The sequence below is a fragment of the Pelophylax lessonae genome (genome assembly GCF_965119305.1).
Source record: "Pelophylax lessonae genome assembly, chromosome: 3".
NCBI lineage: Eukaryota > Metazoa > Chordata > Amphibia > Anura > Ranidae > Pelophylax > Pelophylax lessonae.
In genome coordinates this window covers 609,267,598-609,294,208 of record NC_138770.1, presented here as the reverse complement: position 1 = coordinate 609,294,208, position 26,611 = coordinate 609,267,598, and the positions used below count along the sequence as shown (strand labels likewise).

The 26,611-nt window shown below is 42.7% G+C and overlaps 1 protein-coding gene across 2 annotated transcripts in view; it reads right to left on the bottom strand.

The window, feature by feature from the left end:
* Positions 1-26,611, bottom strand: part of SUSD4 (sushi domain containing 4) — a 263,120-nt gene that overhangs the window by 128,124 nt on the left and 108,385 nt on the right. For both annotated transcript variants that reach the window (XM_082251802.1, XM_082251803.1), the window contains exon 3: positions 12,950-13,162. In XM_082251802.1, coding sequence (XP_082107928.1) covers positions 12,950-13,162 — 213 coding nt within the window. The remainder of the gene's footprint in view (positions 1-12,949; positions 13,163-26,611) is intronic.

The window sequence follows — 26,611 nt, the reverse complement described above, 5'->3', positions numbered from 1 at the left end:
AGGTGACAGGGATGGGATCTTCAGCACACAGCCTGTTATTGACAGCCTCAGCTCTGTGCCTGTGTGCTGTGTGAAGTAGGGATTGTTCCTTCCTCCAATCAGCTCCCAGAGCTCTCCTCACGGAGCTCTACAGTGTGTAATTTCGGCTCTCAGCTCTTCATTCTGGACTTTGAACCAATGCAGAGAAGAAAAAATGCAAATAAACAGGTACAAATTATGTGTATTTGATTTATTTCTGTGTATCACCTGAGGCCAATCCTGGATGAAAGATTTATGTAGAATATGTATTCCTAGTCTGGTCAGAGAAGAGTGGGTAACCCAGTATAGTGACCTTGTCAGGTCAGTCAAGCAGGAACTATCCGCCACATTAAAATCTTCCTGGTCTCTCATTGCCACTAGCCCTCTACCACAACTTCCATCCAGTCAGCAGTGTTCTTTAGCTAGTTACCCCATCCACTAGTGTCAGGATCCTGTCGGAGTCTAGGGAAAAAGAGCAGAAAAGGGGCTAGCACTTAGTATTCTGAAGGTACAGGTAGCAGCCCTAAGCGTGTTCTTAGAAAGTACCTTGGCTAGGAACCTTTGGTATTTCATTTTCTTAAGGCCCTGTCAAGACGGAGACTGGTCCTGTCCCTGCTGTTTCCTACTGTAAGTGGGATCTAGCAGTTGTGCTTCAGGCATTGACACATTGTTCCTTTGTAGAATTAGGGTCAAAGGGTGAATTAAATAAAAGCTGTATCGTTTAGGGCTCCATTTTTGCAGATTTTCCTGTATTATGTGTTCTTTAGAAAAGATGCGGGGTTCCTGCCCAGGGTAGCCACAAGCTATCATAGGCCGCAGGAAAATATTTTGCCTACATTTTGTCCAAATCCCTCTTGTGATCAGGAGAAAAGTTTTCACACCTTAGATGTGAGGCGTGTGTTCCATTACCTATAGTCGACCAAAGAGTTTAGGAAGCCTGATTCCTTTTTTTATTGTTTTGTTTTTTTGGGAGTCAAGGGCATCCAGGCAGAGGTTGACAAGATGGCTAAAGTTAGCCATTCTGCAAGCTTATGTAAACATGATGTTGGAAGCTCCTGGGGGAATCCTGTCACATTCTACAAGAGCAATGGCAGCAACCTTTACAGTCCAGGACAAATTTGTAGAGCTGCGACTTGGACAAGCTTCTCCACTGGTCAAGCATTGTAGGTTGGACTTCATGTCGGCCAAAGAACAGCCCTTCGGGCAGAAGGTCCTGCAGGCCATAACCCCATCCTAGATGAGGTGCTGTCCTAAAAGATGCCCCAGGGTAAACCAAAGTTACACTTACAGGTATTGGCTCCCGCTGCTGTCAATCAAAGTCAGAATGGACACACAGAGCTGCGGCTCGGCTCAGGTGCCCCCATAGAAAGCTGCTTGCTGTGGGGGCACGCGACAGGAAGGAGCGGCCAGGAGTGCCGGCGAGGTACCCGAGAAGAGGAAGATCAGGGCTGCTTTGTGCAAATCTACTGCACAGAGCAGGCAAGTATAACATGTTTGTTATTTTTTAAGAATAAATACGAGACTTTAGTATCACTTTAAGCTGGCCATATTCTAATAGATTTCTTTCATTTAGCTTGCGGCCTGAACAAAATAAATCTATAGTTGACCATAGATGGATAGAATTTTCTTAGGAAAAATTTGTATGCAAACTCTCAGAACATTTGAATGTCATTCAAAATATTTTGTTTGCTTTGAACATTTGATTTTGGAAAGAATGGAGTTTCCCGAACGAAAATTCACATACAATGTTAGAAATTTGTTCAATCGAAAAAAATGTCCATCCTGCTTCTTTGAATCTTCTTGTCAATGTGGTCAAAAATAAATGTCTATCTGCCCCAAGGATAATAAAAACAAATGAAAGCAGGCCATTGACGAAGCAAATTTCTTTCCTGCATGGGTTGCAGGAAATACATTTGCTTGATTCCCCCATCAACACAGACAGTGTTGACAGGGGAATCCCTCCCACTGAGCCATTGTGTTCTCCCGGCAGGGGGTGTTAATCTTGCATGGAACTCCAGACCAAGGGCGATTGATGGTTATTTTGTATTACTTTCATTTGCGAATAAGCTCTCCAACAGTTGTCTCCTTCTCACCAAGCTTCTGGCTGATGGTCTTGTAGCCCATTCCAACCTTGTGCAGGTCTACAATCTTCTCCCTGATATCCTTTGACAGCTCTTTGGTCTTGCCCATGATGGTGAGGTTTGATTGGAAGAAAGAGATTCTGTGGACAGGTGTCTTTTATACACATAACGAGTTGTCATTAGGAGCCCCTTCCTAAATTTACAGGACTAATCTGTATACCACATGAGCACATACTGTATAGCCAGTCTATGGGAGCCAGAATTATTGTTGGTTGGTAGGGGATCAAATACTTATTTTACTCACTGAACTGCAACTCAGTTTTTACCATTTGTATCATGTGTTTTTTTCTGAATATTTGGTTGATATTCTGTCTCTATCATTTAAAATACATCTATGATAACAATTATAGACCCTTCATTTCTTTGTAAGTGGGCAAACTTACAAAATTTGCAGGGGATCAAATAATACATTTCCCTACTTTACACGATTCAAATCTCGGCTGGTTCAGCAGGAACCGTCTATGGCCAGGGTAACTTTCTTAGAGAATTCTTTTCCTAAGAACTTTCATTCAAAATTCTACCCAGATTTGTATCCCAGCTCCTGTAACAAAAGTCAATTGGATAACCAACTTTAGTCAAGCTGCCATGGACACCCACTGTTATCATTTGATTCGATCCCTCAAAATCAGCCAAAATTCTAACAGTGTATTACCAGCTTTAGCAACTGGGTTTACATATACTTTAACTGAAAGAATTATAATTAATTTCCAAGTGCGACACTCCCAGGTATTTACTACTCGTCACAGAGATCAAAGCACTCCCCTGAAAAATGCCTTAATCTGCTTTTCTCTCTGACCACCATCTACTCCAGGGATTTAAGATGGAGACCCAAAGCTGATGCAGTCATGTAAATCATGGTGCCTGCGCAAATCTTTTGTTCAAAAACATCTGACACAGATCAGCCCCTGCTACAATCTCTCACTTTGTGACTTGCTACAAAATGCAGGCTCACCCAAGGCATGAGGTGTAAGCACTAACTGGTTTTGACCAGAGTTCCTGATGGTGGAGATGGGTTTTGCAGAATGCTAGTGCCAGGTCCTCAAGATCGCTAAACCAGGAAATGAGCAAGGTCGGGGTCCGGTAGCAGATAGTGATCAAGCAGAAGCATCGTCAGTAAACAAGCCAAAGTTTGGCAACGAGTGGTTGCAGGTTAGGATCATGCAGAAGCATAGTCAAGGTTAGGATCATGCAGAAGCATAGTCGAGGCACAAGCCAAAGGTTAGTAAAGATACAGACAACAGCAGGAGTGCAAGGAACAAGATATTGGCTGAGGAAGAGCACAATAATCTGGCAAACAGGAGCCAAGGTATGCACCTTGAAGCACGGTTACAGCAGAAGAATGCCACTCCTGTCAGCTAAGAAGAAGAAACCAAGGCTACAATTTGCACAAGCTGACCAAAATTGACAATAGAAGATTGGAAAAACATTGCCTGTTCTGATGAGTCTTGATTTCAGCTGAGATATTCATATGGTAGGGTCAGAATTTGGCATAAACAACATCAAAGGATGGATCCTTCCTGCCTTGTATTAACGGTTCAGGCTGGTGGTGGTGGTGGGGTAATGGTGTGGGGGATATTTTCTTGGAACACTTTAGGTCCCTTACTACCAATTGAGCATCATTTAAATGCCACAACCTACCTGAGTATTGTTGCTGACCATGTCCATTCCTTCTTCTGATGGCTACTTCCAGAAGGATAATGCAACATGTCACACAGCTCAAATCATCTCACCACTGGTTTTTTAAACATGGGAATGAGGTCACTGTACTCCAATGGCCTCCACAGTCACCAGATCTAAATCCAATAGAGCACTTTTGGGATGTGGTCGAATGGTAAATTCACATCATGGATGGGCAGCCGACAAATTTGCAGCAACTGCGTGATGCTATCATGTCAATATGGAACAAAATCTCTGAGGAATGTTTCCAACACCTTGTTTAATCTATGCCAAAAGAATTAAGGCAGTTCTGAAAGCTAATGGGGTCAAACCCGGTACTAGCAAAGTGTACCTAATAAAGTGGCTGGTGAGTGTAGATTACAAGAGTTTCTGGACCGATAAGACAGCCCACAGTAAGTATTTCAGCTGTGCATTTAGCAGTCATCTGAAGTTCAGCTTTAAACCATTTATAGAACGCATAGTTTTTAGCTTGTGAAGTGTTCTTTGCTAGCGGCTCGCATGGATAACACGATAATACGATGTGCAGAAAGCTTGCTCTGTCCAAAGATATGATTCTCGGATAAGTCACACAGATAATGTTCCCTACCGGAATGTAATTAGATTGGATTCCCTTTGTGAAAAATGATTTATGATCCCTCCACTACCATCCTGGCTTTACATAATTATCTGCCCAGACAAGGATATTATATTATTCTGTGGCCTGGTGCTGTGACCACAGGGAAGAACTGTAAATGGGACATATAACTTAAAAAAGAGAACAGATGGGCCTTCACTGTTTGGGGGAACATATTTGTCTAAAATAAAATAAATGTGAACCCTCACCTTGTAAAACAACGCATTCCGTTTAAAATATTAATGGTAGGCAAAATGTTTTTTTATAAGTGATCATATGATCTCGGTTCTCAACTGCATAAGGGGCTTGGAGAGGTTGGGGTGGAAAAGCAGCAGTACACTGATCTTCCCTGGTAATGGTAGGGGGTTATATCCGCACAAGCCTTGGCCATTGTAGGGTAGGCAGGCTGTACTCCCATCACAGTCAGAAAACTGACAACACTTGGAAAGATGTGTTTATATGGCTAGTGTGGTCAGTATGAAATAGGAAAGCAGGGGGACTGGCAGGATCACCAGGTATTTCATACAAAGGAAGCAATACAAAGGAAGCAATGCAAAGAGAGCTCTTTAACACAAGTACATGGTACAACAGGCACAAATCAGGAACATGAAATGTTGGAGTAACATATTCTTAACCTCTGTTAAAATGGACACCTTTGTATACAATTAATGAATATGCAGTATATCCTAAAAAAATATATATACTGCTGCATGTGCCGACTGTATTCATTTTCTTTTTTCAGGCAAGTACATTTCCTGTCAGAAATCTGTCAGAAAGAGTCCATGTAACTGGAATGAAATTTCAAACAATGTTACCTGCCATCCCAGATACTTTCTGTGAATTACATAAAGGGGAGTTGTTGGGGGTCTGAGGTTACATTTTACCATGTGGGCTAGTGACAGTTCCGGCTCCAACAGGGGGCAGTGTGATGATTGCTTCACTGCATTGCACAGCATACTTTTTTCTTAAAGTGGTTGCAAAGGCAGAAGGTTTTTTTATCTGAATGCATTCTATCCATAAGATAAAAAACCTTCTTGGTATTGCAGCCTCTTTCACACTTACCTGAGCCCCATCTCGATGCAGTGATGTGCACGAGTGTCTCAGCCATCCGGGACTCTCCTGATTGGCTAAGACACAGCAGCGACGCCATTGGCTCTGTTGCTGTTAATAAAAATCAGTTAGCCAATCAGGAGAGAGAGAGGTGGGGCATGTCTGAATGGACACGCAGAGCTCGGGTGCCCCCATAGCAAGCTGCTTGCTGTGGGGGCACTCAACAGGATAGAGGAGCCAGGAGCTCCAGCGAGGGACCCGAGAAGAGGAGGATCCGGGCTGCTCTGTGCAAAACCAACTGCACAGAGCAGGTAAGTATAACATGTCTGTTATTTTTAAAGAAAAAAAAATCTGACTTTAGTATTACTTAAACTTTTTTTGACAAGTCACTACATGACATTTCCATTTAATTTATAAAAAATCCATAGAAATTGTGAAGTCCATATATATAATCCCACATGTGAATAGAGTCCTCAGTGAGTATAGGAAAGGTTTCTCTCCACCAGCATGTAGATGCACAATACTGTACCAGACTTAATTGACCCCTATTGTATGGAGTCAAATTGCACATATGGGAAAATCCAAGATGCCATACATGAGGTCACAGGAATGATTTCAAACCGCTTCTGTCATCCATTCAATATGTACATAAATAGTGTATTCAAATCTCCATTGTTGCCATATAGAGAGGAAGAGGATGAAACACTCTCATGGTGCAGTATTTAAATTCATTTATTTAAAAAAGAAGGTTGTTTTGCACTTATAGGAATCGCCGTTTTGCGCTCCACCTGGGTTCCAGCTGACCGTTTTTGTCAGTCTATGTCTAACGTCCTCAGAGGCAAACCCCTGAGGACGTCAGACATAGACTGATGAAATGGCAATGGGTGGTGTTTTTTTATACGTCATTTCCGTCAGCTGGAGTGCAGGAGAACCACAAACCGGCGAGTAAATAGATTCCTAACATTCTTAAAATTGCACACAATTACCTGTTTAGAGATACAAAGGAGGTCTTTGGCTAGAATTATTACTCTTGCTCTAACGAATGCAGTGATACCTCACATGTGTGAATTGAACGCTGTTTACATATGTAGGCGCGACGTACGTATGTGTTCACTTCTGCGTGCAAGCATGGGGGGACGGGGGCGCTTTGAATTTTTTTTTTTATCCTTACACTTTTCCCTCCTACCGTCTGTAAAAACAATCAAGTGGCTGGGAATCGCCGGCAAAAAAAGAGGATATCAGCAGCTGCACCCATCATTCAGATATCTCCACTCAAAGTCCACAACGTCATAAGACGTCCACCCAAGGAGTAGTTAAGAAGAAAAAAAAAAGAGCCAGGGACTTCCTTCCCTGCATTTCTTGCAGGTAGGTAGCCCATGAAAATGATCTGGCTGCCTTACCCACAATGTGCATGCACAAACATGCCCACACAGGTCTGCGCACAACCTTTTTTTTTTTTTTTGTTCTTGATAGAGATATTTTTGATATGAATATTTTTGTTTTTCCTTCATTTCCAATCTCAGTGATAACTGTCACCAGGAATAAATTGAAAGGTTGAATCTCTTAAATAGTGGACAAACACAATAAATAATCTACAGTTTCTTTTCCAAACCATCTCTCTGATAAAAATAAATAAACAATAAATAAAATAAATAATAATAAATAAATAATGAATAAAATAAATAAGAGTTGACAACTGAGTCAATCGATAGGACACACACAGGAGAGTAGATTTTGAACAATAGTTGGAAGATACAATCGTAAGTTTATAGATCGCATCTCTGTTTTCATCAAGCAATCTCGTAATCTGATGAATCGAAACACGATCAAATTCATGAAGCATCTCACTGCTGCCAATTGATGCAACACAATCAATAATTTTGAGTTTTACAACAGCGGCATCCCCTCTCCTCATCCCCATCACATAGAGTGGAGGTGTCCTGTAGTTCACACTAGATATCTGAGAAAGCGGAAAACATTAAAGTTTCATTTCCGTGTACAAGAGATTACAGAGACACTGGATTTCTGGAAGGATCAACAAGTAATTTTTATTTTTGGTAGAGTAAAGGGGGAAATATAACCACTCTCAGCTTTTTTTTACCATCTGTTCCATTTTAGGAGATTTCCAATCACTTCCTGTCCAATACCCAAACAGGAAATGAGAGGAAATCCCTCTAAAGTTAGGGACTACCTGGTTGTCGCCAGAACTAGTTTCTCTATTGGAAGATTTCCTCTCTTTTCCTGTTCTGGTGACAACCCAAAATGTGGGATTTTCTTTCACTTTTACTTTCAGTGATAATGGTAAACATGACAACTAGAGACGGTGACTCTTCCTAATGGCGACCATCCATTCTTCACTAAATGATCGACCTCTTCTGATTGGAATTATCGATTTATAGTCAAAAACCCATTCTTTTGATATGTCACACATGGGAAAATACATTTTGATCCATGGTAAAGATATGATCTTAAATACTACTATTGTAAGTTATTGATTGCATCTCTTTTTCCACCATGAGATCTTATAATCCAATCTATCTAATAGTATCTTATTCATAAACAAAGTATCTCAATGCTAATAATTTTCCAGCCTGACCTGACAGACTAAGATTGATCGAATATGATCTAAATTGAGTCTACATTGTATAGAGTGGAAGATTATAACTATGCAATTGTTTGCAGATTAGAACATTTTGATCAAATTGCATATCCGTCAGATGGGAAAATTGAAGTGTGTATGTGGCCAGCATTATGGGGGCATCACAGGCGTTCGCACACCCTAATCACACTGTGTGATGCAGATTCCCCCTGCTGTCTAAGCCCCCCCCCCCTCCCCCCACGTTCTCCCATGTAATTTACCAGCCCTTTCCTTTTCTCAAAGAACATAGTGAGTGATCGGTACTGATCACTCACTGTGTTCATTATAACTAAAGCATAGTGAACTGTGTTTAATATGCTTCAGTTACTCCCCATTCATTCACTGTCCAGTGCAACTGAAGCTGCAGAGAAAGGAACTGGAGAAACTCTGTCCTCAGTCCCTTTCTCTGTTTGAAAAGTGAGTCATCAAGGGTCTGTTTAGACCCCTAAAATTTCACCGAAGCCCCCAAATGGGGCTCCTATAAATTGTAAAAAAAAAAATAAAAAAAAAAACAATTGTAAAAAAATTTAATAAAAAAGTTATAAAAATAAATAACAACTGACACCAATCTCTGACCTACTGATACGGTCCAATGCTCTGCTGACCTGTCCTCTACCTTACTGACACTGTCCAGTGCTCTACTTACTGACACTATCCACTGTCCTACTGACACCAACCTTTGCCATACTGACATGTCCACTGCTGTCCATATTTATATATACACACACCTACAAACTATATTACAAAAAGTATTGGGACACCTGCTTCTACACACACATGAGCTTTAATGGCATCTTAGTCCGTAGTGCTCAATGTTGAGTTGGCTCTTTGCAGCTATAACAGCTTCAACTCTTCTGGGAAGGCTGTCCACAAGGTTTAGGAGTGTGTCTATGGGAAGGTTTCACCATTCTTCCAGAAGCGCATTTCTGAGGTCAGGCACTGATGCATGACGAGAAGGTCTGGCTTGCAGTCTCTGCTCAAATTCCTCCCAAAGATGTTCTACCGGGTTGAGGTCAGGAGGTTGGTTGTGCAGGCCAGTCAAGTTCCTCCACCCCAAATTTTCTCATCCATGTCTTTATGGACCTTGCTTTGTGCACTGGTGCACAGTCATGTTGGAACAGGGAAGGGCCATCCCAAACTGTTCCCACAAAGCTGGGAGCATGAAATTGTCCAAAATGTTTTGGTATGCTGATACCTTAAGAGTTCCCTTCACTGAAACTAAGAGGCCAAGCCAAACCCCTGAAAAACAACCCCACACCATAATCCCCCCTCTACCAAATGATTTGGACCAGTGCACAAAGCAAGGTCCATAAAGACATGGAGGAGCGAGTTTGGGGTGGAGAAACTTGACTGACGCGCCTGTTATAGCTGCAAAGGGTGGGCAAACTCAATATTGAACCCTATGGACTAAGACTGGGGTGCCATTAAATGTGTAAAGTCAGGCATCCAAATACTTTTGGTAATATAGTGTAAATATATATATATATACATGCACACGCATGTTTGTTTGAGCTATGGGGTGCACACCCTATTGTAAAAGGCTGTGCACGCCCATGGGGGGGGGCATACACATTAGTATAAACCTGACAGGTGTTACTACTCTATATGAAACAAATGGAAAAAAAAGAAGTTTTGCCTTTATGTATACTTTAAGTTAGCAAGTTGTTTGCTACAAAGTTTTTTCCTTGTACACCCTATAAAAAGCAGTACACGATGGCTGTATATTTCGGGGCCCCCAATGAATTTAGTGAATCATGGAAGTGTTTGGCTTTAAGATATTCAGTTTTGAAGCCAAGAAGACATCAGAAGGATCTTTATATCTGATCGCTGTATGTAGAAAAACTCAGGTCTTCATCTATTCAGACAGCCGTCATATGTCAGCGAGGTCAGAACAACTTATCCTCTCACCATATAATTCACTCCATCACTAACAGGCTTTCATGGAGCCCTCCAGCCAATCAGATCGCTGCCATCTGCCTAGAGACTCCTAGCTGTAATAATATAGCAGGCTCAGAATTACATTTTCTTTCCATTTCTGACAACGTTTTCCAGCGTGTCACGCCACATCTGCTATTTGCAGGGTTCACAGAGTAAGAAGCTTTCAAGTAACTAAAATTCATGGGTATTGCAGATACATCATTACAGGGCCCTGTGACTCTGCAGGCGTCCTAAAGTAAACCTGTCACGCTGACAAATGAAGCTAGCCTTCCCAGCCGGTGATATCAGGGCCCCCGCAGCATCATTTTGGAAAATAAAAATCAGCACAGGCTGGTGCCTAGTATTAGCTGGCAACATTTGCAGGATTTTATGCTCATTCTGTGTATGGGGGCTCTACTACAGTGCCATACTTACTTATTCCTTGCCTCCCGGGCAGTGGGCCGCAGTGGCCACTAGTCGCACATTAAGACACCAGAGTAGGGCTAGTGTGGGACCATAATTTAGTAATTTTCTCTCTAAATTTCTCTAAAAGCCCCCTAGACTAAATTATCGTTATATTCTATATATATATGGGGGAGGGGGGGGGGGGCTTTTTATATTTTGGGCAAGCCCTGAGTTCCACATTAATGAATATATTGGGTTTTCTTTATTTCTGTAAAAAGTTCAGGACAAAAAAGTTTTTTTTTACATTTTTTGAAAACAAATAACAGGCTAACCCTAGCTGCTTTGCTGAGTGATTACAAAAGTAACCTAAAGAGTCACTAAGGCTTCCCTTTTGTGGTTTATTTATCCATTTCCTAATTTGGGAAATTACCAAATATTTAAAAATAAAAATTAGAGATATCGTATACACTGCTCAAAAAGATTAAAGGAACACTTTGAAAACACATTAGATCTCAATGGGGAAAAATATCATTATAAAATAATGTGTTAGAAACTAAAGGATGCCGCATTGTTTGATGGAAATGAAAATGATCGACCTACAGAGGGCTGAATTCAAAGACACCCCGAAAATCGAAGTGAAAAAATGATGCATCAGGCTAGTCCATTCTGCTGAAATTTCATTGCAGCAACTCAAAATGGTACTCAGTAGTTTGTATGGCTCCCACATACTTATATGCATGCTTGACAATGTCGGGGCATGCTCCTAAGGAGACGACGGATGGTGTCCTGGGGTATTTCCTCCCAGATCTAGACCAGGGCATCACTGAGCTCCTGAACAGACTGAGGTGCAACCTGGCAGCGTCCGATGGACCGAAACATAATGTCCCAGAGGTGTTCTATAGGATTTAAGTCAGGCGAACGATTGGGCCATTCAATGGTATCAATTCCCTCATCCTCCAGGAACTGGCTGCATACTCTTGCCACATAAGACCAGTCATTGTCGTGCACCAGGAGGATCCCAGGACCAACTTTACCAGTGTAGGGTCTGAGAGTGGGTCCAAGGATTTCATCCTGATACCTGATGGCAGTCAGGTTCCCCTTGAATAGCCTGTGGAGATCTGTACAGGTAGCTTAACATTCTCTATGGCTTTTCCAAACCCTCTCATGTCTGTCATATGTGCTCAGGGTGAACCTGCTCTGATCTGTGAAAAGCACAGTGCGCCAGTGGCGGACCTGCCAATGCTGGTGTTCATTGGAAAATGCCAATAGAGGTCCACGGTGGCAGGCAGTGAGTACAAGCCCACTAGAGGACATTGGACCCTCAGGCCACCCTCATCTGTATCTGATTGTTTGGTCAGAGACATTCACACTAGTGGCCTTCTGGAGGTCATTTTGTAGGGCTCTGGCAGTGCTCATCCTGTTCCTCCTTGCACAAAGGAGCAGATACCGGTCCTGCTGATGGGTTAAGGACCTTCCACGGGCCTGTTCAGCTCGCTGCCTGTCTCCTGGGATCTCCTCCATGCTCTTGAAACTGTGCTGGGAGACACAGCAAACCTTCTGGCAATGGCACGTATTGATGTGCTATTCTGGAGGAGTTGGACTGACTGTGCGACCTCTATAGGCTACAGGTATCACCTCATGCTGCCAGTAGTGACACTGACCCTAGCCAAATGCAAGACTAGTGGAAAACTGTCAAAAAATATGAATAGAGAAAAAAAATGTGGCCTCCACCTGTAAAACAGTTCCTGTTTTTGAGGTCATTTCATTGTTGCCCATCTAGTGCACTTGTTGTTAATTTCAATAACACCAAAGCAGGTGAAACTGATTAACAAACCCCTTCTGCTACTTAACAGACCAAATCAATATCCCGGGAGTTTAATTGACTTGATGTTATACTCTGATTAAAAAGTGTTCTTTTCTTTTTACTTGAGCAGTGTAAATCATTTAAACTAAATGCTGCAAAAAAATGCCAAATATGAGCTCACTGAAAATACAATCTACTTTATTTCCCAGTGCTCCTTCTCCTAATGTGAGTCAGCCAACCGATTTTAAACAATATACTCCCTGCAGCTGATAACTTCTTTCCACCATAATAAAGAGAAATACAGAGTAATTACACTAACCCTGCAAGAGCGCCCTCTAGCGTCTAATCTGCAAATACTTTAATGCGATAACACAAACAATGGAAAAGCAAGTTTGTAAAAAGGTGAGATATATTAAAAAAAACAACTTTAAGATAAGAGTCAAATTAAGAGTCAAATTAAGCACTCACTGCAAATACATTATACTTTCCCCCTAGTGCCTCCCACTCAGAGCTAACAGAAGAGGAAGAAATCATGACACTAAGTGCTGTCCTACCACTAAAACCTGATTTGTGGATCACCCACACTAATAAAGCACACAGCCTCTGGTATATGTGGGAAATACTTTTCTCAACTGAGTATCAACACTGCAGACCATTTATAGCTATTGCAGAAGTTCACATCCTACCTTCTTCTAGGCACACCGGAGTGTCGCTTGGCCGCCACGCCAAAGATCCATTGTTAAGCAGAACGCACATCTTCTTTGAAGGGCCCTTGAGTCTGTAACCATTCTGGCAGTGGAACCGAACCACGGCATTTTCAAAGAAGACGCTAATACTTTGTGTTCTGTATCCATTTTTAGGGACTTCCGGGATGGGACAGGTGGCCAGGTCTTCAAACCCTGAAGAGAAAGGCAGATTGCAGTGAACAAGTACAGGATCAGACAATCGTTCCTCAAAGCAACTCCGTAGCCTTAAAAATAAAAATCTATAGAACTGCCCTTTGGAAAAGAAAACTGTTAATACTTATCTCTGTGGCAGGTGGGGAGCAGAGCTACAGCCTCCTGCAGGATCAACAGCAGATGTAGTCTCTATCCTGGCACTATCCTATTGAAACCTCAGACAAAGCCCTACGGAGAGAGGAGTTCTGACCCATTTATATCCAGTATAAAATTATAGCCAGGATCCAGTGGCGGCTGGTGCTCCATTGGCTGGGGGGGGGGGGGGGTGGAAGACGGACTGCACCATACACCCCTCCCCCCAGACCACACCAGGCCGCACACACTCGGACCACAGCAGGACAGGACAGGACCTCCAGGACAGGATCACTCACCTTGCCTGGACATCAGCGGCGGCAGTTTCTTCCCCCAGTCTTCTGCGTCTCCTCCCTCCTCCTCCTTCATGCCCAATGGCATGGCTTCTCCTTTCGGCCAATCTGGAAACGGGTCTCAGAAGGAGGATCCGTATGACAATAGCAAATTTTCATTCGCTATTGTCACACAACCGGGTGGGCTCGGGCGCAGTGCTCTGGGCCCCAAGCCCACCCTTTTTTTTAACCTGTGAGAGTCTCTGGCTCTAAACACATGGTTAAAAAAAAAAAGCCCCATTGAACTCCATGCGTCCGGCGCCCCGCATGTAGATTAGGGGGCTGCACGCATGGAGGGGGGGGGGGACAGCGCCCCTGCACCCCATATGCACCAGCCGCCACTGCCAAGATCAATACAAAATATGCATTTTTTTTTTTTTAAAGTATATAAGGTATGTATTCTCTTTTTCTTCCAGCAGGTGGGACTTTAGGCTTTACATGTTTTCATCTCTTTAATTATTGTTGAAAGAAGACTGTTTAGAGAGCTCTAAAGCTCAAGCCGAAACACAAGTGAATGAGTCAAAGCAATGGCTTTTCCTCCTCTATCCATCTAACTCTGTAGGGCTCCACTGGAAGTTTCAATCTGACACAGAGGGTACAAAAGGGAACAGCTTCTACTGTGTTCTCTTAGAAAATCCATAGTGCTCTGGGGCTCCTATGCAATGGGTGGATACCCTATACAAAGCAGAATTTTATAGGCAGTACAATGGCTTAGCCCTCCTGCCTGGCAGCGCTAGGATAATTGGTTAAAATCCCAACCATGATACTACCCGCCTGGAGTTTGCATGTTCTCTTCGTGCTTGTTTAGGTTTCTTCCGCATACACCGGTTTCCCCTCACACTCCAAAGATGTGCTGGTAGGTTAATTGGCTCCTGTCTAAATTGACCCTAGTATATTTATGAATGTGAGTTTATTGTACCTATATAAGTATAAGTGTCCATTCACACTAGTACGACTTGTCAGGCGACTTGGTCAGCCTGACAAGTCACGCACCGTCGCCTCCCATAGTGTAGTACAGGAACGGTTCTAATAGGAGCGACACAAGTCGCTCCGACTTAGAAAAAGGGTCCTGTACTACTTCTGGGCGACCTGGAGCGACTTGCATAGACATTAATTTTATGAAGTCCGTGCAAGTCGTGCCAAGGTCGCGGTGCACGCGACTTCACAGATCGCCCCGAAAGTCGTGCCGCTTCAGTGTGAACCGGCACTAAGTATGTAAGTACCTGAAATAAATAAATAAAATAAAATATATATATATATATACACACACATACAGTGGATATAAAATGTCTACACACCCCCTGTTAAATGTCAGGTTTCTGTGATGTAAAAAATGAGACAAAGATAAATAATTTCAGAACTCTTTCCACCTTTAATGTGACCTATAAACTGTACAATTCAGTTGAACAACAAACAGAAATCTTTTAGGCGGAGGGAAGTAAAAATAAAAAACTAAAATAACATGGTTGCATAAGTGTACACACCCTTAAACTAATACTTGGTTGAAGCACCTTTTTTTTTGTAGCACTCTTTTTGGGTATGAGTCTATCAGCATGGCACATCTTGACTTGGCAATATTTGCCCACTCTTCTTTGCAAAAACACTCCAAATCCGTCAGATTGCGAGGGCATCTCCTGCGCACAGCCCTCTTCAGATCACCCCACAGATTTTCAATCGGATTCAGGTCTGGGCTCTGGCCATTAAAAAACTTTAATGTTCTTCTGGTGAAGCCATTCTTTTGTTGTTTTGGATGTATGCTTTTGGTGATGTGCAGTGTTGTTTTTGTGCCAAACATATCTTTTATAATTATGGTCAAAAAGTTCAACCTTGGTTTCATCAGACCAGAACACATTTTCCAACATGCTTTTGGGAGACTTCAGATGTGTATTTGCAAAATTTAGCAGGGCTTGGGTGTTTTCTTTCGTAACAAAAATCTTCCATCTTGCCACTCTACTCATACCCAGACATATGACGTCTATTTTCTCCAGTTTCGTTGAGAATTGCTGTGATCTATCGGCCTCCTGGACCGGTATCAGGCTTCCTTGATGACTTCTCTGCCTGGCTATCCTACTTTCTCTCTTCTGAAATTCCCACAATCATTCTTGGAGACTTCAACATCCCTGTTAATCTTAACACTCCTACTACTTCTAAACTTTTGAGCTTAACCTCCTCTTTTGACCTAAAACAATGGACACATGCTTCTACTCACTCTAATGGCAACAGCCTTGACCTCATGTTCTCCTACCTATGCACCCCTCACAACCTCTCCAACATTCCATTCCCTCTCTCTGATCACCACCTCATTAGTTTCAGTCTCTCCTTGTCCTCCTCCTTACCTTCCAACTACCGAACAATTACCCGTAGAAACCTTCGCCATCTTAACCCTTCACTTCTTTTTTCTGCTACAGATGGTCTCTTCAACACAATCTCATCCCTCTCCTGCCCCAACATGGCCACTTCTGTCTACAACAGTTCACTGTCATCTACCCTGGATGCCTTGGCCCCCCTTACTACACACAGAATCAGGCCCCGACCGCTTCAACCCTGGCAGACAGACAATACCAGAAGCCTCAAAAAACGTAGTCGCGCTCTTGAGCACCTGTGGCGTAAGACTAAGTCACAGCAAGATTTCAGTCAATATAAATCTGCCCTCCAAAAATACAGTTCCTGCCTCCACACTGCCAAACAGACCTACTTTATCACTCTCATTAACACCCTCTCACACAGTCCCCTTCAACTCTTTTCGACCTTCAACGCTCTACTTCGTCCTCCATTGCCTCCACCCACTAACTTACTCACTGCCCAAGAGATTGCCAATCACTTCAAAAATAAGATCGATACAATTCGTGAAGAGATCTTTACACTAAAGATATCTCCCTCACCTTACACACCTTGTCCTCCTGCACAATCAATACTTCCCTTGTTTAACCCAACTACTGTAGAGGAAGTTACTAACATTTTTTCTAATGCCCACCTAACTTCCTGCCCCCTGGAGCCTGTTCCTTCTCAAATACTACGGTCACCCTCTGACTCTATCCTACACTCTTTAGCTCATATCTTCAACCTCTCCCTCTCCACTGGCATCTTCCCCAGCTCTCTAAAACATGCGCTAGTAACTCCCATACCAAAGAAAGCCTCACTAGACCCCTCCAATCTTAATAACTTAAGACCCATCTCCTTACTCCCTTTTGCTGCCAAACTCCTTGAACGTTTAGTCTACAACCGCCTGAGCGAGCACCTCATTGAGAATAACCTCCTTGATCCCCTTCAGTCTGGATTTCGCCGGCAACACTCCACTGAAACGTCTCTCCTAAAACTTACAAATGACTTACTAACAGCAAAAACCAATGGTCACTACTCGATACTCTTACTCTTGGACCTCTCTGCTGCCTTTGATACTGTTGACCACCCCCTCCTCCTCAAAAAACTCAGTTTGCTCGGTCTCCGTGACTGTGCTCTCCACTGGTTCGAATCTTACCTATCTCACCGCACTTTCAGTGTCACTTACAATTCCACTTACTCCTCTGCAACTCCTCTTACTGTTGGGGTCCCCCAAGGTTCTGTCCTTGGACCGCTACTATTCTCAATCTATACCTCCTCCCTGGGTCAGCTAATAGCCTCCCATGGCTTCCACTACCATTTCTATGCTGATGACACCAAAATCTACCTCTCTACCCCTCAGCTCACCCCATCAGTCTCCTCCCGCATCACTGATCTACTAACAGACATATCAGCCTGGATGTCTCACCACTTCCTCAAACTGAATCTATCTAAAACCAAGCTCATAATATTTCCTCTTCTAGGTGACCCTTTCCCGGAATTCTCTGTCAAGATCAATGGAACAACTATTAGTCCTTCCACACATGCCAGGGTGCTAGGGGTAACCCTGGACTCTGCACTGTCCTTTCAGGCTCACATCCAATCCCTGTCCAAATCATGCCGCCTTAACCTTCGCAACATCGCTAGAATACGGCCCTTTTTAACCAATGACACCACCAAGCTTTTAATTCACGCCCTGGTTATCTCTCGCCTCGACTATTGCAACTCCCTCCTCATTGGATTACCCTTGCATAGATTATCCCCCCTTCAATCCATAATGAATGCTGCTGCAAGACTTATCCACCTTACCAACCGTTCAGTGTCCTCCAACCCTCTCTGCCAATCCCTTCATTGGCTTTCACTCACCCAACGAATAAAATTCAAAGTGCTAACAATAGTTTACAAAGCCATCCACCACTCTGCCCCCAGCTACATCACTAACCTGATCTCAAAATATCAACCTAGCCGCTCTCTTCGGTCCTCCCAAGACCTCCTGCTCTCTAGCTCCCTTGTCACCTCTTCCCATGCTCGCCTCCAGGATTTCTCCAGAGCTTCTCCCATTCTTTGGAACTCTCTACCCCAATCTGTCCGACTGTCCCCTAATCTATCCATCTTTAGACGATCCCTGAAAACCCTTCTCTTTAAAGAAGCCTACCCGGCTACTAACTAATAACGCTGTTTCACTTGCTCCATCAGCTCATCCCCCACAGCTATTGCCTTTTGTATCAATTGACCCTCCCTTTTAGATTATAAGCTCTAACGAGCAGGGCCCTCTGATTCCTTTTGTTCCAAATTGTAGTGTAACTGTAATGTCTGCCTTCATTTTGTTAAACGCTGCGCAAACTGTTGGCGCTATATAAATCCTGTATAATAATAATATGAAGAATACGGGAGATTGTTGTCACATGTACCACACAGCCAGTACTTGCCAGATATTCCTGCAGCTCCTTTAATGTTGCTGTAGGCCTCTTGACAGCCTCCCTGACCAGTTTTCTTCTCAACTTTTCATTAATTTGGAGGGATGTCCAGATCTCGGTAAAGTCACCGTTGTGCCATATTTTCTACACTTGACTGTGTTCCATAGTATATCTAATGCCTTGAAAATTCTTTTGTACCCTTCTCCTAACTGATACCTTTTAACAAGGAGATCCCTCTGATTCTTTGGAAGCTCTCTGTGGACCATGGCTTTTGCTGTAGGATGCGACTAAGAAAATGTCAGGAAAGACCTACTAGAACAGCTGAACTTTTCTTTGGGGTTAATCAGATGCACTTTAAATGATGGTAGATGTGTACTAACTCCTATTTAACATGAGTTTGAATGTGATTGCTTAATCCTGACCACAGCTACATCCTGCTATAAAAGGGTGTGCACACTTATGCAACCACATTATTTTAGTTTTTTTATTTTTACTTCTCCCCTAAAAGATTTTAGTTTTTTCAATTTAGTTGTACAGTTTATAGGTCACAATAAAGGTGGAAAAACTGGTGGAAAAAGAGGTGTGTAGACTTTTTATATCCACTGTATTTATAGAAAGAGAGAAAGAAGCTGGTATTAAATATCAGTTTAGACACAATTGTTAAAAATAAATTTGATCAAATTGACCCAAAACCATTATAGACTTTCTTTAATATAAGCAAGAATGGATGTCAGTGCAATTCATACAGAAAATCAGAAGAACATAAAGTCTGTGAAAAAGAAGAAATATACAATAAGTACATTTTATGGGCCAAAAATTAACACTTTATTTGAAATGAATTCAAGTTCCCTTAACCTCGTCAGCTCTTGTACCCCTATACTCTATCCACTATGTATGTTTACCACCAGTAGGGGGCCTGGGCACACAGGGGGGTCCAAACAGTACAGGGAATCGGTGCAGTCGGGCAGAGGGGCAATTACAGAAGGAAACCCTGTGTGGCTTTCTGCAGCAGCTGAAAGCCAGTTTCTCCCCTTCTTGCCAGCTTCCAGCTGCTGCAGGGAGAGACACAGGTCATCGTTCCTGTAATTGCTTCTCCAACACCAATCCCCCTCTGTTCTGCCTGCTTCTGATACCCCCCCATGTGCCCCCTTTTCACTGTGCTGCCCCCCTCCCACTGCTGATCCCCAGTCCCATGTGCCCCCTTTTCACTGTGTCGCACCCCACCCTCCCGCAGCACTGCAGACTGCCCTGTCCTGTAAATTAACAAATTGTAAAAAAATAAAAAATAAATAATAACAAAACATTGTAATAAATACTCTTTTGGCAAAATTGTTTTGCAATAAATATTTAATTAAAAATCAGAAAATGTGTACCGCACTATGGATAAAAATAAAATGCTATACCTAGATGCAGATGTTCAAAAATGGTGATAACCAAATTAATAAAGTGCAGTGCCAAATACCAGCGCAAAAGGTAGAAAAATAAAAAATAAATAAATAAATAAATATTTAATTACCAGTCCAGGTTGAACTGGAAGGACTATGGTCTTTATTCAACCTCAACTACTATGTAACTAAGTAACTATGTCTTCTTTCTTCTTTTTTGAACAGTGTTCTTTTAAAACTAGTTGTACAGTAAATTAAAAAATCTAAATATTAATCATAAGAATTATCAGAAAAATAAGCACTAAGAGGAGAAAAGTGGGTGGAGTTAATTAGGGTTAACCAAGGATTAATAAGGGGTTAAAGAGGAATACTTTTTAATTACATTTTTTTCTTCATATAAGGTTTTTTAATTGATGTAATCAGCACATCAAAGGTCACGCCTTTAACCTAAATATGAATTAAATAGTAATTACAATGTAACAATACATCATTACACTGTATTACTCAATGACACTTGCAGACACTTTGCACGAAAGGCTGCATTTTGGCAGCTTTTCCTACTATGCAAAACAAAGCAATTTTAACAGCTGGAAGTTGCAGGTAATCGCAGCAGGGAAGCAGAGGAAGGAAAAAGTTGCTAAATGTAAGAGATATGTCTTAGAAACCTATTTTTTTAGACACATCTCCCAAGTTTAGAATCATTAAGTTGTTGAACTCTGCAGCATAAACTAACAATTGAAATATCACTTTGAGTATACGATATACTGATCCCTGAAAGCATTAAACAAGTAGTTATTTGGGCCCATAGCACGTTGGTGGTTGAGATATGAGCTCCTTTCCAACCCAAAACTCAATCACTTTAAAAACAGTGGCGACCCACGCTGCCCAATCGATACTTTCTTGTTCATATTTGATCATCAAACTGTGAACGGACTTCGCGCGATCAATAAAGTTTATTTAACATCCTCCTCTGTCTACAAGATGTGTTTTTCATTCTCTGCTCCTCTGTGTACGGCCGCCAGCATGGAGAAACCACTGCTGAATCAAGAACATCTTTCAAAGAGACAATATTCTCAAACTTCTTCATCATCAACTGGTTCATGTAAAGGACATTCACAGACAAATGTGTAGACGTTTAGAGGATAATCAGAAGAGAAGATGTGGCATATCGGAGAACTGGCTTCCTCTATGGAAAGTCAATAAAATAAAGTTACAGATTGTCAGTTCATTTAACCACTTGCCGACCAGCCGCTGTACTTTTACTGCGGCAGGTCGGCTCTGTCCCGCGAAATGGTGTACCTGAGACAGCTAGTGGGGGCGGGCGCACGTGCCGATTGGCCACAGGGGGAGCCAATCAGCAGGCCCAGCGGACGCGCTGTCTGCCAGGCACCCGCGATCACTCCCCATGGAGACAGAACGACGGTCTGCCAATGTAAACACTGCAGACCCCTGTTCTGTCAGTGATGAACTTCCTATTTAGGAACACAGGTCTCTGTGTTCATCCAGCAAGTCCATCCCCCACACAGTTAGAAAGCACTCCCTAGGGACACACTAAACCCTTTGATCGCCCCTGGTGTTAACCCCTTCCCTGCCAGTGTCATTAGTACAATAACAGTGCATATTTTAGCACTGATTACTGTGGTAATGTCACTGGTCCGCCCAAAACTGTCAAAAGTATCAGTTAGGTGTCCAATCTGAAAAAATTTGATTTTTAAATTTTTTTTTATTGGGAATGTTTTATAGCCAAAAGTAAAAAATATTGTTTTTTATTTTTTTTTTTTTAGAGAGGTCGCTCTTTTTTTGTTTATAGCACAAAAAATAAAAATCGCACAGATGATCAAATACCAAAAGAAAGCTCTATTTGTGTGAAAAAAAAGACATCAATTTTATTTGGGTACAGCATCGCACGACCGCGCAATTGTCAGTTAAAGTAACACAGTGCCGTATCGCAAAAAATGGCCTGGTCCTTAAGGGGGGAAATCTTCCGGTCAATAATCACTGAGCCCCAGTTCACATTAGTGCGATCTAGGAGATTGCATGTAATTCAGAGCGCACTGCTCCTAAATTACATGCGATCTCATGTGCAGTGCAAATTTCAGCCATACACTTTGTATGGCTGAATTCGCACCGCATCCGCACTAAACTCGCACATGAGGCTTTTTTTTATTCACAGCAGAATCGGATCGCATAGTGGTTCACACTAGTGCGATCCGATTCTGTGCGAACTTGCAGATTGCACTGCGATATGCGATCGCAACTGTGGGTGTCGTTAACTTTTAATTGACACCCCCTGCGTATCGCATATGACAGTGTGAACTGCCAGAGGTGCCGATGCGATTTGGGAACAAGCTGCATATTCGCAGCGTTTCCGCATCGCACAAATGTGAACTGGCACTTAAAGTGATTGCAAAGGTTTTTTTTTTTTGTTTTTTTAACTAAAAATTATATTATACTTACCTGCTCTGTGCAAGGGTTTTGCACAGAGCAGCCCACGATCCTCCTCTTTTGGGGTTCCCCGGCAGCGCTCCTGGCTCTTCCTCTTCACTGGGTGCCCCCTCGGAGAGCCGCTTTCCTTGGGGGCACACTAGCAGGAGTACTCACGAGTCCTGCTGCTGCGTCAATTGACACAGACAGCAGGACTCGGCCTGCTCCTGTGTCACTGGATTTGAATGACAATCTATCCAATGAAGATCCGAGACAGTGGCTGGAGCTGCTGCGCTCAGGCTCATCGCTGGAACTGTCGGGTTCAGGTAAGAATAACAGGGGGGGTCTGGGGGACAGCTGCAATGAAGAAGGTTTTTCACCTCAATGCATAGAATGCAGCCCATTCATTGTAATGCGCCTATGCACACAGGCGCATGAATGAGCGCTGTGCATTCTTCAGTAAGAACTAAATAGAAAAATCTGCATTTTTGGACAGTAATTTACGCCTAATGCGCGCAATTGCGAACAAATGAACGCTTACGAACATACTGTTGATCTGAAAAAAATGCAAATTTGCATATTTTACAAGAACGCCAGAATACATATCCACGAAAAGACGCTAATTTGTGTGAACGCATATGCATGCAAATACACGCGAATGCGTGAAAATGCACGCATTTCTTTAAGACAAATACGCTTGAAATGTACGGCTGAAAAAGGAGATGCTCAAACAGGAGTATCGTGTGTAAGAGGCCTTAAAATTCATGCAAATGTTACATTTGTATGCTTTTCTTCTGGGAGAGAAAGTATTTCCTGACTGAAATAAATGAATTGTGTGTTTTATCGCAGTTCCAGTCATTTCTTTTGCCGTTGCTGCATGCAGGATTTAAAATAAAAACGCACAACATGAAAATGCACAGATAAGATCAGCGCAATCAACTCTGATAGCATGCCTTATTGTGCATTTTAGGTGTAAAGCAGGGCCCCCAAACTCTTCAGCTCATCAATGCCCTCATGAAGTTTCTGATTGTTTATTGACCATCAAACACTTATTATTTGAGCATTGAAGATTATATTGAAGGTTTGTGGACATCATTACTAAATATCTTTTCACATAATTGGCACATAGGCATAGTTTCATTGGTAAATGAAGCTATGAATCCAAATTTAAAATATTATTTTATATCTCTTTTTTATTAAAAGTACAGCAATTAGTTCTTTGGCAGCATTCATATAACCATTGGTGTACTTATTGGCTCTCCAAGAGTTTGAGGTGGGTGCACTCATTGACTCTCCAACTGAGTTCAAAGCAGAACTTCATCCAAAAGAGAAAGTTCTGCCCCCCCCTCCCCCAACCATATTTGGAATAATATATTTTTTTTTTGGGGGGGGGATAGGTACCTAGTTTTAGGAGGTACCTGCTTCCACTTCTGCTTGGCCTCATGTCACATGTCACAGGTCCTAGGAGGCTGCAGAACCATTTACAGGGAGCAATAGGGCTCACACATGCATAGTAGGAGGGCGGCTTTGAAGTCACAGGGAGTCGCTGCCGGCTTCCCACAGTTAACATGCCAGCACCAAGGACCCAAAGACCAGAGAGATTTTGTAGCTCACAGTTGTAGGAGTGTGTCAAGATTTCCCCACGGTTTCCCCAAAGAGGCATTTTTCACCTAAAGTCCATTCACAATAATTATTTTTGGCACTGTTGTTCAGTGGACCAGCATTTAAGCCAAACAGAAGACTCATAAAGGATATGAGAGATACAATATCCACACATGAGTATAGGGCAACAAGCAAAAGTTGCAGTTGTTTTAAACCCGAGGGATTGGTTAGGCCCCGTACACACGTGCAGATTGTCGGCCGAAAAGATTCGGCCGACGACCGATCGGCCGATTTTCGGCTTGTTAGTATGATGCTTCCGACAGCCGACAGCGCACTTTCGGCCGAAAAGAATCTGTCGTGCAAGCATTAAAATTTTTGTATGCCGACACCAGAGCGGCCGATTGTTCGCCAGTCAATACAGAATTCGGCCGACAGACAGCAGATTTGCAAGACTGGGCATGCTCAGAAAAGAAAAAAGACAAGGAAAGTTAACCATCACATGACATCACTTCTGCAGTCGGCTGTAGTCGGCGGACAAAATTCTTGTGCAGTCTTTTGCACTTTTCAACAGACACGACAGCCCTGGACAAAAGACGGCCGATCGTTCGGCCAACGATCTGCACGTGTGTACGGGGCATTAGAATAGCTGTAGTCATAGCCCTAGTCCCACCTAGACTTTGCCAAAAAGACACAGCAGATATGGAAAATAGGACAGAGGCTGCCAGAGAGTTTAAGGACTTGGAAAGGGTTTCAAGTGTCTTGTCCACTGGATCCTTAAACACTTGAATTTCATTGACAGGGAAGGAATGGCTGGGTCCAGAAAAGAAACTGCCCACTGCTGAATAAACGCCTCCTTCATACAGCATTCCTCAGAAAAAAGCTTAGAAGGGGAGAACAAATTTGTCAGAATTAGACCAGTCACCATACAAAAACTGGCTGTAGTAACGGGTATACTAAGGCAGTTTTAATTGGTTGGGTTCTTTTAAGGGAGCCCGGACCAGTAACATTTGAGAGATCAAATGCAGGTTGTTTCTGTTCTAAACATGAATGCACTACATCAATAAAAACCAATGTGATATCTTTAAGCCCAGGAGAATTGTCAGCAAACTGTGTCTCCTCAGGCACACACTTGTCCAAACGAAGAGCTTGAAGAGCTTAAACTCCTGACCAAGATCAGCTGCAGGCAAATCAGATACAGACAGGAGGAGAAGGCAAAGCCATATGCTTAACCCCCCTGCATTCTGAGTCAGCTTTCATGGCAGTGATTATGTTCAAAACATCTGGCATAGTTGCAGAAACTTCCTCCCTGGATAAAGCAGAGGAGGGAGACACACTTGGGGTAGCTAAGAAAGGCACCAAGGAGTGTGTGGACAGGGGTGGACAGGGGACAACTTAGTTAGTTAGTCAGGTCTATGGGGAGGGACACTGCAAGCTCTCTTAAGCTGTTAGTGGATTGGAAGAAGGGCGGTCCTGCAGGGCTGCTACATGGCAAAAAATATCAAGAGTGAAAGCTCCGGAAGGGATATCCACAAACTAGCTCCAGGTGACTATTTAGCTGTCTCATCTTCGTCACTAAATGGCAGCAGGAAGAAGAGTTGGTGAAGGACCTTTGAAAAGGGGTGCCATAGTGATGAAAGCTTTGGTGAAGATGGGAGAGGTGGTGTGAGAGCATGTAAGAGACACAGCAGTATGTGGCATGGTTCCTGCAACTCATTTAAAAGGTGGCACATCGACCAAGGTGGACTTTTGTGGCACAGAGCTCTGGAGAATTACTCCCTGATGAGGAGGTAGCCAGAGACACAGATAATACAAGCCAGGCTATAGAAAGGGCAAAGCCCCTGAGACTTATGGCAGTGGTGGTCTGGAAAAGCAGAACCCAGGAGGACAAAGCCCATTCCAGACAGCCATTCCCTTGCAGTGGGAATACTAGCTAGGGAGTCTTCATCGGCAGGATTACACATTGGTGTATCATGGCCCTGGATCTGTGCAGCTACCTAACACAGTACACCAGGTGTCCAGAGAGCACCACTAGCATATACCAGTATCTGAAGATCACATTACAGGCCAGCCATGCATCATACTGGGGTGGGGTCCAGGTACAGCCTCCAAGGAAGCGCAGAGAGTCAGCCACGCTGGAAAACTGTAAAGGGAGCTCCATTGGCTCTGCAATTAAGGAAGAATTCTGGTAAAAGAAAATAAATTCCTGAAAAAATGCACACAAATGTTTGTTGCTTTTCTCTGAGAAAAGACATAAGTACCCCTAGAAAGCTAGCAATAAACTGAAGTGTGATGCAAGTTGTAGGGGTTATACTGACTGTTTTTTTGTTGGCAGTGTTTAATGCTCCTGTAGGTGACAGTATAACCTATACATCTCCAAATTCCTATGGGGCCTTAGATTTGACTATGGAGCAGCAAGAGTAATAGAGGGTAGATGCGCCCTCTATATAGTAGGCAACGGGCAGGTAAACTTGCTTTCAATATATTCATTGCTTTATATCCCATTGTGCATGCATTCATAGATTAGCATAGGGACCACAATGCACACAGAGGTCATGGCACTGGCTTATCGCTTGTATAAATATGTTAAGATGTTCAAACTTTCAACTCTGTTTTAACTGCAACATTAACAGACTATTAACAGGCTGAGTGCAACAGAGCCTTTTTATTGGCAACATTGTTAACTGCGTCTCTTCCCAGAAAGTTATAAATTGACTGAGTGCTTACCATAAAGTCTGTATGCAAAAATATACTGTTCAATAAAAAAATGGCAGAAAATTACACTTTTCTAAATAGATTATTTTGTTAAAAATAAACAATCTATCTGCATGAATACACATC